The 21,542-nt window shown below is 45.0% G+C and overlaps 1 protein-coding gene across 1 annotated transcript in view; it reads left to right on the top strand.

Annotated features, from left to right (window-relative positions):
- The window catches only part of JAKMIP1 (janus kinase and microtubule interacting protein 1), a 329,059-nt gene that overhangs the window by 245,649 nt on the left and 61,868 nt on the right, over positions 1-21,542 (top strand). The window contains exon 16 of the mRNA XM_077477804.1: positions 2,610-2,675. Coding sequence (XP_077333930.1) covers positions 2,610-2,675 — 66 coding nt within the window. The remainder of the gene's footprint in view (positions 1-2,609; positions 2,676-21,542) is intronic.

The following is a 21,542-nucleotide window of genomic DNA, read 5'->3' as shown; positions in this document are numbered from 1 at the left end:
CAGGAGATTGGCTAGGCCACTCCATGACCATAATGTGCTTCTTCTTGAGTCACTCTTTGTTGCTTATGTTTTAGGTCATTGTCATGCTGAAAGACCCATCCACGGCCCATCTTCAGTGTTCTGGCTTAGAAGGTTCTCATGCAAGATTTTGCAATACATAGCCCTGTCTATTGGCCCCTTGATGCTGCAAAGTCATCTTGTATCTTTAGCAGAGAAACAGCTTCAAAGCATAATGTTTCCAACTCAGTGCTTGACTGTGGGAATGTTGTGTTTAGGGTCATAGCATTTTTCTTCCTCTAAACACAGCGAGTCAAGTTAATGTCAAAGAGCTCAATTTTGGTCTCTGCTGACCACAGTACTTTTCCCAATTCTTCTCTGAATCATTTAGATGTTCATTGACAAACTTAAGAGGGGCCTGTACATGTGCCTTCTTGAAGAGGGGGACATTGCGGCAGGATTTCAATTCATGGCGGCATATTGTGTTACCAATGGATTGTTTGGTGACTGTGGTTTCAACTACCTTGAGATCATTCACAAGCTCCTCCTATGCTGATCCCTCACTTTTTTTCATGATCATTCTTACTCTATGAGGCAAAATCTTTCATGGCACTCCAGACTGAGGATGATTGATGGTTATTTTGTATTTCTTTCATTTGTGAATAATTGCTCCATCAGTTGTCTCCTTCTCACCAAGCTTCTTGCTGATAGTCTTGTAGCCCATTCCAGCATTGTGCAGGTCTACAATCTTGTACCTGACGTCCTTTGACAGCTCTTTGGTCTTTCCAATGATGGTGAGGTTTGAATGGAAAAAAAGAGAGTCTGTGGACAGGTGTCTTTTATACACATAACGAGTTGTCATTAGGAGCACCTTCTTAAATTGACAGGACTAATCTGTGTACCACATGAGCACATACTGTAACTAGTCTGTGGGAGCCAGAATTATTGTTGGTTGGTAGGGGATGAAATACTTATAAATTGAGTTGCAGTTCAGTAAGTAAAATAACGATTATATTGTGTTTTTTCTGGATTTTTGATGATATTCTATTGCTATCATTTCAAATACACCTTTGATAACAATTATAGACCCTTAATTTCTTTGTAAATTTGCAAACATACATAATCTGCAGGGGATCAAATAATTATTTTGCCACTGTATATGTTGCAGTCTGCTCTATGTAATGGTTTTGCACGAAGCAGCCCGATCCTCTTTTTGGGGTCCCCAGTTGGCACTCCTGGCTCCTCCCCCCTACTGCCCCCAATAGCAAGCCTCTTGTTATGTAGGCACTCAAGCAGGCTTGCTCCCGAGCGCTGTCGTATGAATGGACATTGCTCTTTCCTCATTGGCTGTGACTCACAGCAATAGGTGCCAATAGCTCCCACTGCTGTGTAAGCCAATGAGGAGAGAGAGACCGGGGAGAGCCGCTGCTTTCATGCACATCACTGGATCAAGATGGGGTTCATGTAAGTATAAAGGGGGGAGTGGAACACCGAAGGTTTTTTTATCTTTATGCATAGAATGCATAGAATGTAATGATGTCATGGTATATCTAGTAGTAGTATTTTCTTTACACTCATTAGAACTGAAGAACTTTCCTAGACAAGCAATGAAACATCTTAATCATTACAGCAAGTCCAGGTGAATGTGACTACTACTAGATATACAGTATTTTCAGTTACCGTTTCCCTACTGTTACATTATTTTATTACCTGTTTATCTTGCCAGCAGATTCATTGATTATTCACTTTAGCTTTTAAATAGACTCTATCACATTGAGAAAACAAGGTACCTGTAAAGTAAAAAAAAAAAAGAGAGAGGGAATCCTTATTCAGCTCCATTACCACGGGTTGCTGTCCTGGTTCACCTCCTGTAGCACTTACTCATTCCTCCTGCTGACCTTCATGTTATTATGGGGCTTGGCAGTGATGTGGAGGTCTCTTGGAGAGAACCAGTAGAGTTGCAGGGGAACTCAAGAGTTGGATACTCCAGGAAGAGTAGGTTTCTCATCGAACTTCAGGTACCAATCTGGCAGCAAGAGAGGAAATGATTGTCTTTCTTCTTTTGTACTTTGAAAGAAACTCAGTAAATGACAAACAAATTAAAGTCCAGCTAACACTTTTAAAGCAATTATAGGATTTGATTTTCTTTTGGAAAAAAACAAACATTTAAATCATGGATAAAAACTGACCTTTGTAAACCTTTGTTCCAACCCCTTTAACTGCTACTTTTGCTGGACAGCCTGGTCTGGTAGAAGAAATAAAAAAAAAAACAGATCTGTAGGGTCAACAGGTCATAAAAATGGGGGGGAATTGCATTTTTTTTAATTTCTCTTCACAATTTCCCTAATTAAAGGGGTTTTTCACATCCAACTGAAATGGTGGGAAACCTATTCCATTTAGTAGGTGAATGTTTGTTTTATTTATAGTTTTGTAAAAATGTGGTTTTCCATTTACAACTTATGCAAGAATAGTTCACGTTTAATAGTAAAATTTGCAAAATTAAAATCATTTAGACTTTTGAAATCTAGAGAAAGTTTAGTAGTATGATTAGTAGGGATGGAAATGAACATGAGTTGATCAGCTTTCTTTCTTTTGTCTTTTTTGTTTTGCAGAATTTGCGGAATGAAGAACAGGTTGCAGTAATTCAAGCGGGTACTGTGTTATCTCTCTGTGAAAAGGTTTGTAATTATCACAGTATTATTGGAGATAAATGAGGCCCAAAGAAGAAACAGAGGCAAAACATAAAACAAAGACCTGACGATAGTCAATAGCTGTCTGCAGGAATGTAGGATAGAATACTGTTCCAAGTTTCATGTGTATACCCTGCAGTGGCCACGCAAACTGAAGTCGCATTACCCACAACAGGAGATGCATGGGAAAGTATCTCAGTATTGTGCACCAGCTGTGCAGCTTTCCAGCACAGTTCTGCAGTGTATCCTCCTTCAGAAAGCAGGACTCCTATCTCCAGTAGAACTCACCGCATAAAAGTTTGAATACTGGCCAGCAAAGGAAATAAGGGTATGGCCTAACTTTGTACAAGGTCCCTAGATTAGACCTGAACCTATTTTAGTTCATATCTTGTTTTTGGATGAACCATTTGGGTAATAAGCTAAAAAATCTGAATCCACCCTTCTAAAGTGATAAATATACAAAGTCAATGCTGCTGATAGTATAACTTGGTTCCCCTAATGTTAAAAAAGATTTTCTTAAGTTTAGACTTAAAACATAGTGGACCCATTCTTATGTTAATTTCCTAATGACTTTTGCCTTGCTTGAAGTTCTCCTAAGCTATACAAGTATTATATACAGAACATATGGGATACAATATCATTAGACTAGCTTTTCTCAACTTTTTCCTCCCGGAGGAACCCTCAGATTTCTTTTAGGTCTCGAGGAACCTCTGCTGAAAATAATAACATCTACAGTTAACGAAATATTGGGGCAATCACTAAATTCTTTAATGTTTTAAACCTAAGAAAAAAAAACTATTTAGTGTCTTAGACCTATTCAACACCTTTTGCAGTAATTTGTTTTGTTCCTGCTCAGTATAACATTTTAGTAATAACCTTGACAATAAATGAATACGAATAACTGAATAGACATGTACACAGTAAAATTGCTGGTGTCCCCTAAAATAATTGGTCAGCGTAGAAGTGTCCCTTTGCATTGGCAGTCAGTGAAGGTTGGAGATCAATTTGCCATTGCTTAGTGCTAGGAACCTCTAGCATCCTCAGCAGGATCCCTAAAGCTGGCCATAAATGAATCGAAATTCAGCTGGTTCAGCAGAAGAAAAAAATGCAAATGTTAGAAAACTTCTCTTAATCAGCGGCTGCATCAGCTGACCAGTGTGTTCTAACAGCGGAGGAGCCCTGCATTCAAATTACAATGTCCCAGGTTGAGGTTTCCTATAGCTACCTTGCTTGTGTATCATCTAAGTCCGGCCAAAGAATTCCAAAGAACACTCATTAAGAAAGACTGCTTTAGATTATGAATATCTCGCATGATATTTTAAATTGCCATATGATATGAGAATAATCATTCAATCAGTTAATTCAATTCAGTGTGTTGCAAGTAAGGCAAAAATATTTTCAGCTGAAAATATCATTATTATAATAATGGGTCTAGAAATGCTTGTTTGGTTTATATCTTTGAAAGCCAAGGCACTATTTTCAAGCCCAGGGAAAATAACTGTCAGTAAAAATAGCAGGGGTTTTACTATCAAGGGTTACCCATGGGCACCCAAACAATGGTGAAAAGTAGCAAAGTTTCACACAGAGCGGTGCTCATCTTTTCTTAAGTGTTCTCTATCTGTTCCCATTTTCCTACCTTTGCTCTTTCACCCTTCAGCCTCCATCCTCTTTTTTTTTTTTTTTTGTCCAGTTTCCCTATCAATCTTACTTATTTTATTATTGCCAGTCTTTCTGTCTGCTGCTTGGCCTATAATACCAGACGGGAACCTTCCAATGCATGACAGAAGCAGTAGGAGATCTGCAGGCCTGAGTCTTGGGGCATTCGACTGAAGGCCCAACAGCATTTCATGGTGACAGATGAAAAGATTGGGGCAAGGAAGGGGTAAATTAAGTGTAGCCTACATTTACAAATGTTTGATTTTACACTGCTTTGGAGGCTGACCATATTCAGTTATTTCTGCCATACAGGAGGGCAAAAAAGCAGGCACTGGGCACAGATTGGAAAAACATTTTTTAGGCGTCAAGTGACAAAAACACCATATGGTCACAAAATATGTATGTGTGTGTGTGTGTATATATATATATATATATATATATATATATATATATATATATATATAAAAGAAAGCAATGTGTTTCTATTTAATGATTATAAAATATAGTATATAGAAAGATAGCAAAATGTAATCACATCCTAGGATGTATTTCTCATTCATTATCAGGCTTTGCATAGAGGAAAGGAAAAGGAAGCGTTTCTTGTTATATAATTTGACTTCCATTAATGTGATTTAGCAGCTAATTAGATATAGTATTGAAGGAACTGATGTGACCATTTCTGCTGCTTCATCTTCTTTCAGAGAAGCGTGTTTTGTCTGTTGGTTAGTTGCTTAGAGCTGAAGAAAGTGCAGCACAAGTAATTGGACTAGCTGTGTTCTCATGGGAGGATGGGATTAAGATAATGCTTGCAGAAACGAAAAGGGCAGAATGGAAACAGATGTAAATTTAAAGGGGTTGTAAACCTTCATGTTTTTTCACCTTAACCACTTTCAGACCGGACCATTTTGCTGGTCAATGACCAGAGGTCTTTTTACAATTTGGCACTGCGCTGCTTTAACTGGTAATTGCGCGGTCATGCAATGTTGTACCCAAACAAAATTTGCGTCCTTTTCTTCCCACAAATAGAGCTTTCTTTTGATGGTATTTGATTGCCTCTGCGATTTTTTATTTTTTGCGATATAAACGTAAAAAGACCGCAAATTTTGAAAAAAAATGATATTTTCTAATTTTTGTTATTAGAAAAATCCAATAAACTCAATTTTAGTCATACATTTAGGCCAAAATGTATTCAGCCACATGTCTTTGGTAAAAAAAAAGTCAATAACTGTATATTTATTGGTTTGCGCAAAAGTTGTCACATCTACAAACTAAGGTACGTTTTCTGGAATTTACGCAGCTTTTAGTTTACGACTGCCTATCTCATTTCTTGAGGTGCTAAAATGGCAGGGCAGTACAAAACCCCCCCAAATGACCCCATTTTGGAAAGTAGACCCCCTAAGGAAATTGATAAGAGGCATGTTGAGCCCATTGAATATTTAATTTTTTTGCCTCAAGCGATTGAATAATGACAAAAAAAAAAAATTATTTTTTTTTTTACACAAAGTTGTCACTAAATGATATATTGCTCACACATGCTATGGGCATATGTGAAATGACACCCCAAAATAAATTCTGCTGCTTCTCCTGAGTACGGAGATACCACATATGTGGGACTTTTTGGGAGCCTAGCCGCGTACGGGGCCCCGAAAACCAAGCACCGCCTTCAGGCTTTCTAAGGGCGTAAATTTTTGATTTCACTTCTCACTACCTATTAGTTTTGAAGGCCATAAAATGCCAAGATGGCACAAAACCCCCACAAATTACCCCATTTTAGAAAGTAGACACCCCAAGCTATTTGCTGAGAGGCATGTTGAGTCCATGGAATATTTTATATTTTGCCACAAGTTGCGGGAAAATTACAAACTTTTTTTTTTATTTATTTTTTTCACAAAGTTGTCACTAAATGATATATTGCTCACACATGCCATGGGCATATGTGAAATGACACCCCAAAATAAATTCTGCTGCTTCTCCTGAGTACGGAGATACCACATGTGTGGGATTTTTTGGGAGCCTAGCCACGTACGGGGCCCCGAAAGCCAAGCACCGCCTTCAGGTTTTCTAAGGGCGTAAATATTTGACTTCACTCCTCATTACAGTTTTGAAGGCCATAAAATGCCAAGATGGCACAAAACCCCCACAAATGACCCCATTTTAGAAAGTAGACACCCCAAGCTATTTGCTGAGAGGCATGTTGAGTCCATAGAATATTTTATATTTTGCCACAAGTTGCGGGAAAATTACAAACTTTTTTTTTTTACTTTATTTTTTCACAAAGTTGTCACTAAATGATATATTGCTCACACATGCCATGGGCATATGTGAAATGACACCCCAAAATAAATTCTGCTGCTTCTCCTGAGTACGGAGATACCACATGTGTGGGATTTTTTGGGAGCCTAGCCGCGTACGGGGCCCCGAAAACCAAGCACCGCCTTCAGGCTTTCTAAGGGCGTAAATATTTGACTTCACTCCTCATTACAGTTTTGAAGGCCATAAAATGCCAAGATGGCACAAAACCCCCACAAATGACCCCATTTTAGAAAGTAGACACCCCAAGCTATTTGCTGAGAGGCATGTTGAGTCCATGGAATATTTTATATTTTGCCACAAGTTGCGGGAAAATTACAAACTTTTTTATTTTATTTTATTTTTTCACAAAGTTGTCACTAAATGATATATTGCTCACGCATGCCATGGGCATATGTGAAATGACACCCCCAAAATTCTAAGGGCGTTACAGTTTTGAAGGCCATAAAATGCCAAGATGGCACAAACCCCCCCCCCCCAAATGACCCCATTTTGAAAAGTAGACACCCCTAAATTTAGGGGTACACTAGTGAGACTAGGTAATAAATGGCGGGTGCCCTGAAACTATAAAAAAATAACTAACCAACCAGCGTCACCTGTAACAGTTATATGGTGATCACTGGTGAAAGGGTTAACTAGGGGGCAATCAGGGGGCTTTATGCGGTAGTATATGGGGGTCCCTGGCGCTATAAAAAGCTGCGGCGAACCTAAATACCTACCTGCCTAACTAGCGTCACCTGTCACACTAATACAGCGATCAGAAAAACGATCGCTTATTAGGCTGGGTTCACAATGGAGCGATGCGGGAACGCCACGAATCCGCGGCGGGTTCCCGCATCGCATGCCTCCCGGCGGCAGTTCACACTGCCCTATGCGAACTGCTGGGAGTGTCAGTGAAATGTTAATGACACCCCCAGATCAGTTCGCATATCGCAGTGCGATCTGCAAACTCGGATCGCATGGTGTGAACACCCATGCGATCCGATTCTGCTGCGGACCAAAAAAAGGGTCCCGTGCGAATTTGCGGCGGGTGCGGCGCGAATTCAGTATGGCTGAACTCGAATCGCACAGAGATCGGATGTGATTTGCACTGCAGTGCGGTGCGAATCACATCCGTTCTCATAAACCGCTGCAATGTGAACCCAGCCTTAGTGACACTGGCCACAGGGGGTGATCACAGGGTTAAACCTTTATTGGGGGGTTAGGGGGGTACCCTAGAGCTAAAGGGGGCTAACCCTAACTGCCCTAACAGTTATTACAGTCACAAATGACACCAATGCAAAAAAAAAAAAAATGCTATTGGTGTCACTGTGACTGGGGGGGGGCAGGGGTGATTGGGGGGGTGATTGGGGGGGTGATCGGGGGGTGAAGGGGGGGTGTGAGTGTGCCTGGCATGTTCTACTGTGAAGTGTCGTGTTGGTGCAACTCACCGATCCTCTCTCCTCGGTGCCGGAACGAAAAATACCGACACGGAGGAGAGATGACATCACTTCCTCTCCTGTGTTTACATTACAGGAGAGGAAGTGATGTCACGCCTCACTTCCATTCGTCAGGAGCGATCGAGAGGGGGTGGCCATGAATGAATGGCCGCCCCCTCATCCCGGATCGCTTCTGAACGAAAAGCGACCGCCGCTGGCACCGGGGGGGGGCCCGATCGGGCCCCCCACCCGCGGGAAGGCAGGGACGTACATGTACGCCCATATGCCTGCCCGTGCCATTCTGTCGATGTACATCGTCGTGCGGCGGTCGGCAAGTGGTTAATGTATCTTATACATTAAGGTGAAAAAACACCTGTCAGTGACCGACCCCCAGCCCCCCTGTTTTACTTACCTGAGCCCTGGAACTTGACCCTGCGGGGACACGCTGTCTCTCTGCCCTGGGTTCTCGGCTCTTGATTGGATAGATTGATAGCAGCGCAGCCATTGGCTCCCGCTGCTGTCAATTAAATCCAATGACGTGGGCTTCGGGGACGGGGCAGACTCATACATCCAGCGGCTATGGACGCCAAATGCTGGACTTGGGAGCGCGCCTGCAAGGTAACCTCCTCTTGGGATCGCTTCTCCTGGGGGTTATCTGATGTGACGGGAGCCGTGAGAGCCGCCAGGGGAGATCTATTGTTGCTGGAGGGCATCTATTTTTGCGTGGCAGTCTATTGTTGCTGGGGAAGTCTATTGTTGCTAGTGAGGGAACTATTGTTGGTTGGGCTTATGTTGATGCTGGGTCGATGCTGGTAAATCTGTTGTTGCTACGAGAGTCTATTGTTGTTGGGGTCTATTGTTGATGGCAAGGGTCTATTGCTGCTGGTGATTTACTGTATTGATTTTCTTGTTATTAAGAAATGTAAAACAAATTAGTAATCACCAAAAAATGATACTTGGTTCTGTAGTCTCTAAAAGGGGCGGTACTGGGAGTTGGATAGGGGGTGAAACCTAAGGATGTTGTTTAGAGGTGGGTGGGGAGGCGGAGACCGGAAGTGACTCAGAAGGGGGGCAGTTACTGCACCTATTCTCTGAGAAAAAAAAGTCCTGTGTGTGTATGTGTGTGTATGTGTATATATATATATATATATATATATATATATATATATATATATATATATATATATATATATAATGTGTGTAATAGATTAAGTCACTCCTGCCGTGTCAGTTTTTTTACTGCTCTGAGATCACACCAACAGGCTCCCAATAAATCCACCCATATTAAACAGCAAAAAACGAGAATGAGATCTCCATATGATGCAAAAGTTCATCTTCATACAAAATCCAAATAATTCAAACAAGCAACTATGCAGTTTTAAGCATTAAAATGCTCTTCATTAACCACTTGCCGACCGCCTCACGCTGATGTACGTCATCAGAATGGCACGGGCAGGCATAAGCACATATATGTACGTCCTTTGCCTCCCGCGGGTCGGGGGCCCGATCGGGCCCCCGCCCGGTGCCTGCGGCGGTCGGTTTTCGTTCGGGAGCGATCCCGGACGAGGGGACGGCCATTCATTCATGGCCACCCCCTCGCGATCGCTCCCGACGAATGGAAATCCCCGGTGACATCACTTCCTCTCCTGTAATGTAAACACAGGAGAGGAAGTGATGTATTCTCTCCTCCGTGTCGGTATTTTTCGTTCCGACACGGAGGAGAGCGGATCAGTGAGTTGCACCAACACATCCCACACACAGTAGAACATGCCAGGCACACTCACACCCCCCCTTTACCCCCCGATCACCCCCCCAATTACCCCTGCCCCCCAGTCACAGTGACACCAATGTCATTTTTTTTTTTTTTTTTTTTTTTTTTGCATTGGTGTCATTTGTGACTGTAATAACTGTTAGGGCAGTTAGGGTTAGCCCCCTTTAGTTCTAATGTACCCCCCTAACCCCCCCAATAAAGGTTTAACCCCGTGATCACCCCCCGTCGCCAGTGTCACTAAGGCTGGGTTCACATTGCAGCGGTTTATGAGAACGAATGTGATTCGCACCGCACTGCAGTGCAAATCACATCCGATCTCTGTGCGATTCGAGTTCAGCCATTCGCCGCACCCGCCGCACCCGCCACACCCGCCGCACCCGCCGCAAATTCGCACGGGACCCTTTTTTTGGCCCGCAGCAGAATCGGATCGCATGGGTGTTCACACCATGCGATCCGAGTTTGCAGATCGCACTGCGATATGCGAACTGATCTGGGGGTGTCAGTAACATTTCACTGACACTCCCAGCAGTTCGCATAGGGCAGTGTGAACTGCCGCCGGGAGGCATGCGATGCGGGAACCCGCCGCGGATTCGCGGCGTTTCCGCATCGCTCCAGTGTGAACCCAGCCTAATAAGCGATCATTTTTCTGATCGCCGTATTAGTGTCACAGGTGACGCTAGTTAGGCAGGTAGGTATTTAGGTTCGCCGCAGCTTTTTATAGCGCTAGGGACCCCCATATACTACCGCATAAAGCCCCCTGATTGCCCCCTAGTTAACCCTTTCACCAGTGATCACCATATAACTGTTACAGGTGACGCTGGTTGGTTAGTTATTTTTTTATAGTTTCAGGGCACCCGCCATTTATTACCTAATAAAGGTTTAACCCCCTGATCACCCGGCAGGTGTCATTTGTGACTAATAACTGTTAGGGCAGTTAGGGTTAGCCCCCTTTAGTTCTAAGGTACCCCCCTAACCCCCCCAATAAAGGTTTAACCCCGTGATCACCCCCCGTCGCCAGTGTCACTAAGGCTGGGTTCACATTGCAGCGGTTTATGAGAACGGATGTGATTCGCACCGCACTGCAGTGCAAATCACATCCGATCTCTGTGCGATTCGAGTTCAGCTATACAGATAGTATGGCTGAATTCGTGTCGCACCCGCCGCAAACTCGCACGGGACCCTTTTTTTGGTCCGCAGCAGAATCGGATCGCATGGGTGTTCACACCATGCGATCCAAGTTTGCAGATCGCACTGCGATATGCGAACTGATCTGGGGGTGTCATTAACATTTCACTGACACTCCCAGCAGTTCGCATAGGGCAGTGTGAACTGCCGCCGGGAGGCATGCGATGCGGGAACCCGCCGCGCATTCGTGGCGTTCCCGCATCGCTCCAGTGTGAACCCAGCCTAATAAGCGATCGTTTTTCTGATCGCTGTATTAGTGTCACAGGTGACGCTAGTTAGGCAGGTAGGTATTTAGGTTCGCCGCAGCTTTTTATAGCGCCAGGGACCCCCATATACTACCGCATAAAGCCCCCTGATTGCCCCCTAGTTAACCCTTTCACCAGTGATCACCATATAACTGTTACAGGTGACGCTGGTTGGTTAGTTATTTTTTTATAGTTTCAGGGCACCCGCCATTTATTACCTAGTCTCACTAGTGTACCCCTAAATTTAGGGGTGTCTACTTTCTAAAATGGGGTCATTTGGGGGGGGGGGGTTTGTGCCATCTTGGCATTTTATGGCCTTCAAAACTGTAACGCCCTTAGAAAGCCTGAAGGCGGTGCTTGGTTTTTGGGGCCCCGTACGCGGCTAGGCTCCCAAAAAGTCCCACATATGTGGTATCCCCGTACTCAGGAGAAGCAGCAGAATTTATTTTGGGGTGTCATTTCACATATGCCCATGGCATGCGTGAGCAATATATCATTTAGTGACAACTTTGTGAAAAAAAAAAAAAGTTTGTAATTTTCCCGCAACTTGTGGCAAAATATAAAATATTCCATGGACTCAACATGCCTCTCAGCAAATAGCTTGGGGTGTCTACTTTCTAAAATGGGGTCATTTGTGGGGGTTTTGTGCCATCTTGGCATTTTATGGCCTTCAAAACTGTAATAGGTAGTGAGAAGTGAACTCAAAAAATTACGCCCTTAGAAAGCCTGAAGGCGGTGCTTGGTTTTCGGGGCCCCGTACGCGGCTAGGCTCCCAAAAAGTCCCACATATGTGGTATCCCCGTACTCAGGAGAAGCAGCAGAATTTATTTTGGGGTGTCATTTCACATATGCCCATGGCATGCATGAGCAATATATCATTTAGTGACAACTTTGTGAAAAAAAAAAAAAAAAAAAAAAGTTTGTAATTTTCCCGCAACTTGTGGCAAAATATAAAATATTCCATGGACTCAACATGCCTCTCAGCAAATAGCTTGGGGTGTCTACTTTCTAAAATGGGGTCATTTGTGGGGGTTTTGTGCCATCTTGGCATTTTATGGCCTTCAAAACTGTAATAGGTAGTGAGGCGTGAAATCAAAAATTGACGCCCTTAGAAAGCCTGAAGGCGGTGCTTGGTTTTCGGGGCCCTGTACGCGGCTAGGCTCCCAAAAAGTCCCACATATGTGGTATCCCCGTACTCAGGAGAAGCAGCAGAATTTATTTTGGGGTGTCATTTCACATACGCCCATAGCATGTGTGAGCAATATATCATTTAGTGACAACTTTGTGTAAAAAAAAAAAAAAAATTTTTTTTTTGTCATTATTCAATCGCTTGAGGCAAAAAAATAAAATATTCAATGGGCTCAACATGCCTCTTATCAATTTCCTTAGGGGGTCTACTTTCCAAAATGGGGTCATTTGGGGGGGTTTTGTACTGCCCTGTCATTTTAGCACCTCAAGAAATGAGATAGGCAGTCGTAAACTAAAAGCTGCGTAAATTCCAGAAAACGTACCTTAGTTTGTAGATGTGACAACTTTTGCGCAAACCAATAAATATACAATTATTGACTTTTTTTTTACCAAAGACATGTGGCTGAATACATTTTGTCCTAAATGTATGACTAAAATTGAGTTTATTGGATTTTTCTAATAACAAAAAGTAGAAAATATCATTTTTTTTCAAAATTTGCGGTCTTTTTACGTTTATATCGCAAAAAATAAAAATCGCAGAGGCAATCAAATACCATCAAAAGAAAGCTCTATTTGTGGGAAGAAAAGGACGCAAATTTTGTTTGGGTACAACATTGCATGACCGCGCAATTACCAGTTAAAGCAGCGCAGTGCCAAAGTGTAAAAAGACCTCTGGTCATTTACCAGCAAAATGGTCCGGTCTGAAAGTGGTTAAGCTATGTGTGACTTTCTACCAATCTCAAACACTCATAGGTATATCTACACAGGTATGTTCCATTCACTAATTAGATAATTGATATAACACTCATAGATCTAATCTAGTCATTCAAATAGAAAAATAAATTATACAAAACATACAAGAGAAATCTATATATACACCAGAATAGGGATGAGCTTCGTGGCTGTTCGTCCGTTCGGCGAAATCCGAACACTTGGTCCGTTCGCGTCAAAATTTGTGTGGCGCTCACGGCCCACAATGCACTGCGATGGCGCAGTGCATTGCTGGCTCATGATTGGCCAAGCATGCACTGTGACCCCGCATGCTTGGCCAATCGCAGCGCCAGCAGCGAGGAGAGCCATGATTGGCCACAGGCAGGATGCCTGTGGCCAATCATAGCTCAGGCTGTGTAGTGCACGCCCCACACTATATAATGCCGCCATTGAGGCGGCCTCGTGTAGTATGTTGGCATCTGAAGCAGTGGGTGTTCTGTGTACCTTCAACACAGTACACACCGATCGTTTTTGGCTGATTTCCTATCTTGCTGTTGTGTAGTGGTTATTGTCTGTGCCCTGACCGCAGTATACACCACTATATTCACCTCACCTATATAGCTAGTGATCTATCTTTAATAATAGAGCTTGCAGTCAGTAGTGTTAGGAGATAGTGCGTGCTGTCTGCGTGCTCTGTACCCAGTACATACCGCTATATCCACCTACATAGCTGTTCTCTATTTGAGCCCAATTTCCATCTGCAGGAGTTATTGGAAGTTGTGTGTGCCTCCAGCACAGCACAGTATACATCTGTATATACTCCTTTATCTCTGGTGTTCTATAAAAAAGGCATCTGCAGGAGTTAGTGGGTGTTGTGTGCCTCCAGCACAATATAAACTACCCAACTGCTGTTTTACCCAACTCCCTTCAGGCCATTACCATGTCTGGAAGGCCAGCAAGGAGAGGCAGACAGGCGCAAGCCGATAAAAGAGGGCAAGCAGGCTCTGTGTCTAGAGACAACAGTGCTGGTCGTGGACGCGGTGCATTGTCATCAGCACGTGGCCATGGGACATGCTTGTCCTTCTTTTCGGCAGCTGGACATGTTGAACCGCAACATGCCAACGACTTGGTAGAGTGGATGACCAAGCCCTCTTCATCCTCCTCATCCTCTCTCACCCAGTCTCAGGGTAGTAGCAAAGCAGCTGCCAACGCATCGTCTTCCCTCCTCTCAATGTCATCATCAGTGACTCCTTCCCTAGACCCACCACATCCTCCTGAGGAGTCTCCTGAACTCTTTGAGCACAGTGTTGGGTACATGCTCCAGGAGGAGGCCCAGTGTTTGGTGGGCTCTGATGATGACACTCAGCTAGAGGAAGGCAGTAGCGTGAGCGCAGAGAGAGGGGATGCTCAAGAAGGACAGCAATCTGGCAGTCATGTTCCACAAGCTGCAGCATACTGCCAGGTTTGCTACAGCGATGAAGAGGGAGGGGATGATGAGGGCACTGACTCCACATGGGTGCCTGGAAGGAGGGAGGAGGAGGCGGCACATGTCCAACGAGGCAGGATGCCCTCCGGGGGCCAGCTTAGGGGCAGCACACCGACTGAATCACACCGCAGAGCTCCGCCTGTGCAGGGCGCTGCCTCTGCGCGTTATTCTATAAGTTCTTTGGTGTGGGCCTTTTTTGAGACGAGTGCATCAGATCGCACCGCTGCTATTTGCAACATATGTCTCAAGCGTATCTCACGTGGCCAAAACATCAGCCGCTTGGGCACCACATGCTTGACCAGACATATGTTGACCTGCCATGCAGCTCGTTGGCAAGCGTACCTCAAAGACCCACACCAAAGAACAAAGCGGACCTCTCCTTGCTCCTCATCAGCTGGCATCTCCAACCCCACTAGACCTTCAGTCCTCTCTGAAACCTGCTCTGAGAGGAATGAAGGTGTAGAATTAGGTGTGTCACAGCCAAGTGCTTCCGGGAACTCTGCTAGTGGTACACCCACGTCCGATTATAGCAGGCAAATGTCCCTGCCCCAGCTGCTGGACCGGCGGAAGAAGTTTACTCCCAGCCATCCACATGCCCAGCGGTTGGATGCTAGCTTGGCTAAATTGCTAGCACTTCAACTGCTGCCTTTTCAGTTGGTAGACTCGGCCCCCTTCTGTGAGTTTGTACAATGTGCGGTTCCTCAGTGGCAGGTCCCCAAACGCCACTTTTTCTCACGGAAGGCGATTCCGGCTCTCTACCGGCATGTGGAAGGCAATGTCCTTGCCTCGCTGGACAGGGCGGTCAGCGGTAAGGTGCATATTACCGCTGACTCATGGTCCAGCAGGCATGGACAGGGACGTTACCTGTCTTTCACGGCCCATTGGGTAACTCTTCTGGCTGCTGGGAAGGATGCAGGACAAGGTGCAGTAGTGTTGGAGGTTGTTCCGCCACCACGCCTCCAAAATGCTACTATTGGTTGTGACACACCTCTCTCCTCCACCCCCTCCTCTTCTTCTTCCTCCATGGCCTCTTCCAGTGCTCTGTCCTCAGAACCAGCGGTGCTCCGTAGGCGTTCCAGGGGCTACGCAAGTACGCAGGCAAAACGATGCCATGCCGTGCTTGCGCTGGTTTGTTTGGGGGTCAGCTCTGCAGGGGCAGGCCGAGAGGTGGTTGACGCCACGCCAGCTTAAGCCAGGAATGGTGGTTTGCGACAATGGCACCAACCTCCTCTCCACCCTCCGACAGGGACAACTGACCCATGTGCCCTGTGTAGCTCACGTCCTTAACCTGGTGGTGCAGCGGTTCTTGGGCAGGTACCCCGGCTTACAGGATGTCCTGAAGCAGGCCAGGAAAGTCTGTGTGCATTTCCGCCGATCATTTAATGCCTGTGCTCGGCTGGCTGAGCTCCAAAAGGAGTTGAACCTGCCCAAGAACTGCCTTATATGTGACATGCCCACCAGATGGAACTCAACATTGGCCATGCTGCAGCGGCTGCACACGCAGCAGAGGGCCATCAATGAGTACCTGTGCGACTACGGCACCAGGACAGGGTCAGGGGAGCTTGGTTTTTTCTCACCACGCCAGTGGGGCATGATCAGGGATGCATGCACTGTCCTGTCACCGTTTGAGGAGGCCACAAGGATGGTGAGCAGTGACAGTGCATGCATCAGTGACACTGTACCTCTTGTCCAGCTCTTGGAGCATACGCTGCGTGGAATAATGGACAGGGCACTTGAGGCAGAACAGAGGCAGGAAGAGGAGGACTTCCTTGCCTCTCAAGGCCCCCTTTATCCAGACAGTGTTCCTGCTGTGCCACCCATCACACAGGAAGATGATGAAGAGGAGGAGGAGGATGATTGTGTCAGCATGGAGGTGGAGGCTGGCACTCAGCATCAGCAGCAGCAGCAGCAGTCTTATAGGGATGATTTACAGTCCCAAGAAACATGTGGACTTGTACGTGGCTGGGAGGAGGTAGCTGCGGATCATGTTGTCCTTAGTGTCCCAGAGGACTCCGGACCGAATGCCTCAGCTAACCTACGCTGCATGGCCTCCCTGATCCTGCAAAGCCTGCGGAAGGATCCTCGTATTCTTCGGATCAAGGAGAGGGACCATTACTGGCTGGCCACTCTCCTTGATCCACGGTACAAGGGTAAGGTTGCCGACCTTATCTTGCCATCGCAGAGGGAGCAGAGGATGAGACATCTCCGGGAGGCCTTGCAGAAAGGTCTGTGCAACGCGTTCCCAGAGACTGGGAGGTTACAAACTCCTGGTCCTGGACAACGTGTTGCTGAGGCATCGGTCAGAAGGAGCGGTGGAGAAGGTGGCCGTCTGACTGATGCTTTCAGACAATTTTTTAGTCCGCAGCCCCAAGGTATGATTGGTTCCAGCACCCATCGCCAGCGTCTGATTTACATGGTGCAGGAATACCTAGGGGCAAGGTCAGACTTGGACACCTTTCCCACCGAAAATCCTCTGGCTTACTGGGTCTCGAGGATGGATCACTGGCCAGAGCTTGCACAGTATGCAATTGAGCTACTGGCCTGTCCTGCATCCAGCGTTCTTTCGGAACGCACCTTCAGTGCTGCTGGTGGCTTTGTTACCGATCACAGGTTGCGCCTGTCCACCGAATCAGTTGATCGACTGACCTTCATCAAGATGAATCAGTCTTGGATCACCCACAGCTACCAAGCACCTGAAGCTGATGTAACCGAATAATTTTTTTTTAAATACCACATCCCTTCAAGACTGCCTATGCTGATGCTGAGTGACTGTCCTGTTATGTTGATTGTCTATCCTCTTCCTCCTCCGCTGATATGTTGGAAGAACATTTTTGGTTCTGGGTGATGCCAGCAGCCCAATTTTTCTGCCCCTGTTTAACAGGGGCGTTTAATTACAATTTTTGATGCAATGCTTTGCAGCAGGGCTAATTCCTGCAATAAAACTAGCGTATATGGCAGAGGTTGGAGTGTGGTGGCACCAGCACCAGTGCCTAAGGCCCAATTTTTCTGCCCCTGTTTAACAGGGACATGTAATTACAATTCTTGATATAATATTTCACAGGAGGGCCCCTTCCTGTGCCCACCCAGAGTAACGGTGAGGACTTATAGTGTTGTGGCACCAGCACCACAACCACCAAAGGTCATTTTTTCCTACCACTGTTCAACAATGGCATGTAATTACAATTCTTGATATAATCGTTCACAGCAGGGCGCTCCAGCGCCCACCAAGAGTCACTTTGAGGGCTTACAATGTTGTGGCAAAACCAACACCTTGTTCCGCCATTTCTGCAGAGCATATAGGGCAGGCCCCTACTTTCAAACATCCAACTTACAAACATCTCCTACTTGCAAACGCAAGGAGACAGCAGCAAGTGAGATGAAAAAAGATGGACGACAAAACAAATTATACAGGGGTGATAACCCTTCCCTATGTTTTCCAAAAAGCTTAAAAATAGTTTTTTTGACTGGAGCTACACTTTAAAAATGTACCAGTTGAAAATTACAAACAGATTCAACTTAACACAACAAACCTACACAGTCCCTGTCTTGTTTGCACCGCCTGTATACTGCTGTTCTGAGTATATAGGGCCTGGGGGCCACACGCATTTCATTTTTTTAATATGGGTACAGGGTTCCCCTTAATAAGCATACAAGACCCAAATAGGCTGGTAATGGGCAGGGAGGGCTACCCATGCCATTTTTCTGAATGATTTTCAACCATATTGCAGGAACCAGATATAACATTAAAACCGCAAGCAGTTTTAAATGGTGTTATTTCCGTTTAATGTCATTTTGTGCAGGGACTGTTCTAAACACGAGAAACACGTGGCACTTCACAGGCATACTACAGACACCCCCCAAGCACCATATTTAAAGGAATATTTCACTTTTTTTTTCACTTTAATCGTCAGTAAAATCAGTGCTCCCGCCAAAACGGCCATTTTTAAAAACATTTTAGGCATTGACCCATGTCCCCTGGGGCAGGAGCCAGGTCCCCAAACCCTTTTTAGGACAGTATCTTCCATATTAGCCGTTAAAATTACCGTATATACTCGAGTATAAGCCGAGATTTTCAGCCTCTTTTTTGAGGCTGAAAGTGCCCCCTCGGCTTATACTCGAGTCACCGCTGTCTGACTGCTCGATCAGCGTATCGAGCAGACAGACGGCGGACATTAAAATTCAAAAGCCGCGCCTCCTTCTCCGCCTCCGCCTGTGATAGGCGGAACACTGAATTTCCCAGCAGTCAGTGTTCCGCCTATCACGGACATCCGCTCATTCTCATACTACCGACGACGATGAGAGGATGTCCGTGATAGGCGGAACACAGGCTGCTGGGAAATTGAGTGTTCCGCCTATCACAGGCGGAGGCGGAGGCGCGGCTTTTGAATTGTAGAATGGCCGCCGAGAAGAGCGGCGATCCATCGGCACGGCACGGGACGGAGGAGGCACGGGACGGAGGAGGCACGGGACGGAGGAGGCACGGGACGGAGGAGGCTCGGGACGGAGGCTCGGGACACAGGTAGGCTGGACACACACACACAAGGCTGCACGGACACACACACAGGGATGGATGTATTTTTAAATGCAACCAATGTGCAAGTACATGCATTGGTCATGATATTGGTATTTTGTGGTCCCCAGCACTGCAGACTGATACAGGAAAGGGTAGAACTAAGAGCCAATGAGTTGTGAGCAGTACATGTGCTGAAAAGAAATATGATGAGGAGAAAACAGGAGGAACCGTGAACTATTACAGCTTTTTGTACAATCCTTTCACAGGCTAAGGGCAGGAAGTTGACCTATCTGTATTTCTTAACTACAACACATATATGTCAGGTCACCAGTCTGTCTGCGCTATATGGTAAAACCGTGTAAAATCTCAGGAGTGGATGGACACACACACACACACACACACACACACACACACACACACACACACACACACACACACACACACACACACACACACACACACACACACACACACACACACACACACACACACGGATGGATGGATGGATACACACACACACACACAGGGAGGGATGGATGGATGGATGGATGGATACACACACACACACACACACACACACACACACAGGGATGGATGGATGGATGGACACACACACAGGGATGGATGGACGGACACACACACAGGGATGGATGGATGGATGGACACACACACAGGGATGGATGGACGGACACACACACAGGGATGGACGGACACACAGGGATGGACAGCCATGTCTCACCCTCAGCTTATACACGAGTCAATAAGTTTTCCAGTTTTTTGGGGGTAAATTGGGGGCCTCGGCTTATATTCGGGTCGGCCTATACTCGAGTATATACGGTAGCATTTTCCATTTCGAACGTTCGAGTCCCATAGACTTCAATGGGGTTCTAACGTTCGTAACGAATGTGGGGTCCGTTCGAAAGTTCTGGTGCGAACCGAACCGGGGGGTGTTCGGCTCATCCCTACACCAGAACAAAGATATACGAGGCGTGTCTATTAAATATCAAGACTGATTAAATAACTCACCTTTATTTATATGTATTACAAATTTAATGCTTGTCCCCTTCAATGTATTCCCCATTTGCACTAATACATTGCTGCATTCTTAGTTTCCACTGGTCGAAGGCATGGAGAAAATTCATTTCTGTCAGCAGTTTCAACACATCCGCCGTTTTTTTCTTTACAGCATCAACTGACTCAAAATGTGTCCCTTTAAGCACTAATTTAACTTTTGGGAATTCATTCTCGCATCCCTTGCTGAATCTTTTGTGCCACTCAAACATACATGCAGAAGACAGGCCGTCATTCCCATAAGCTGTAGTAAGCATTTGAAAACATTCTGTTGGTGTTTTGTGCAGTTTTAGTAAAAATTTCTAATTGACACGTTGTTCAACTTTTAAACTTAACGTTTTTCTGACACACTACAGAAAACACAACCAAACTAAATGGTGACTCACAATCAACTGAACGTCATAGAGTGTTGCTGCTTCTCATGCAAGTTCAAACATGTTCAAGGTCACCATGCATGCAGTTATAACTGGTTCTGATTGCATTGTTTACTAGGTGGGATCACAGTCTGGTTATTTAATAGACACACCTTGTATATCCCTGCTGTAAAAAAATAGATTGAAAAATCCAGTCTATATATGATAATTGTAACTCTTTCCACCGTAGGTAAATTTTCTCTCCTCTCAAGATCTAAAAGAGAATCGCATCAATAAATAAGTAAAGTGTTAAAAAAGTAAACAAACATATCACTATTTTGCAAATCCATTATAAAAATAATTACAGGTCATAATCCCTATGCATACCATAAGGATACAATGTATTTAGTTGATTGATCCACCACACTGCTCTCTGTTTGAATTTAAGGGTTCTATCACCTCCGCTTCTATCCATTGGTATACCATAAATGGAATGGAATACACCTGTGTAGCTATACCTTGTAGTATATATACAAATGTTTGAGATTGGTAGAAAGTCGCTTATAAACTGATGAAGACCATTGTGCCTGAAACTGTACCGTTGCTTGTTTGCTTTTTTTTTTGTATGAAGATGGATGAAGTTTTTTTATATATATATATATATATATATATATATATACATACAGTAGCTCTCAAAAGTAACTGTGTAAATTTGCCGTCCCCTCAAAATAACTCAACACACGGCCATTAATGTCTAAACCACTGGCAACAAAAGTGATTATACCCCTAAGTGAAAATATCCAAGTTGGGCCCAATTAGCCATTTTCCCTCTCTCATACTGGTCACTGGAAGTTCAAGATGGCATCTCATGGCAAAGAACTCTCTGAGGATCTGAAAAAAAGAATTGTTGCTCTACATAAAGATGGCCTAGGCCAGTGATGGCGAACC

Source organism: Lithobates pipiens, unplaced genomic scaffold, assembly GCF_037356315.1.
Source record: "Lithobates pipiens isolate NorthernLeopardFrog02 unplaced genomic scaffold, aLitPip1_a1.2 Scaffold_13, whole genome shotgun sequence".
NCBI lineage: Eukaryota > Metazoa > Chordata > Amphibia > Anura > Ranidae > Lithobates > Lithobates pipiens.
This window is presented reverse-complemented; position numbering and strand designations above follow the sequence as displayed.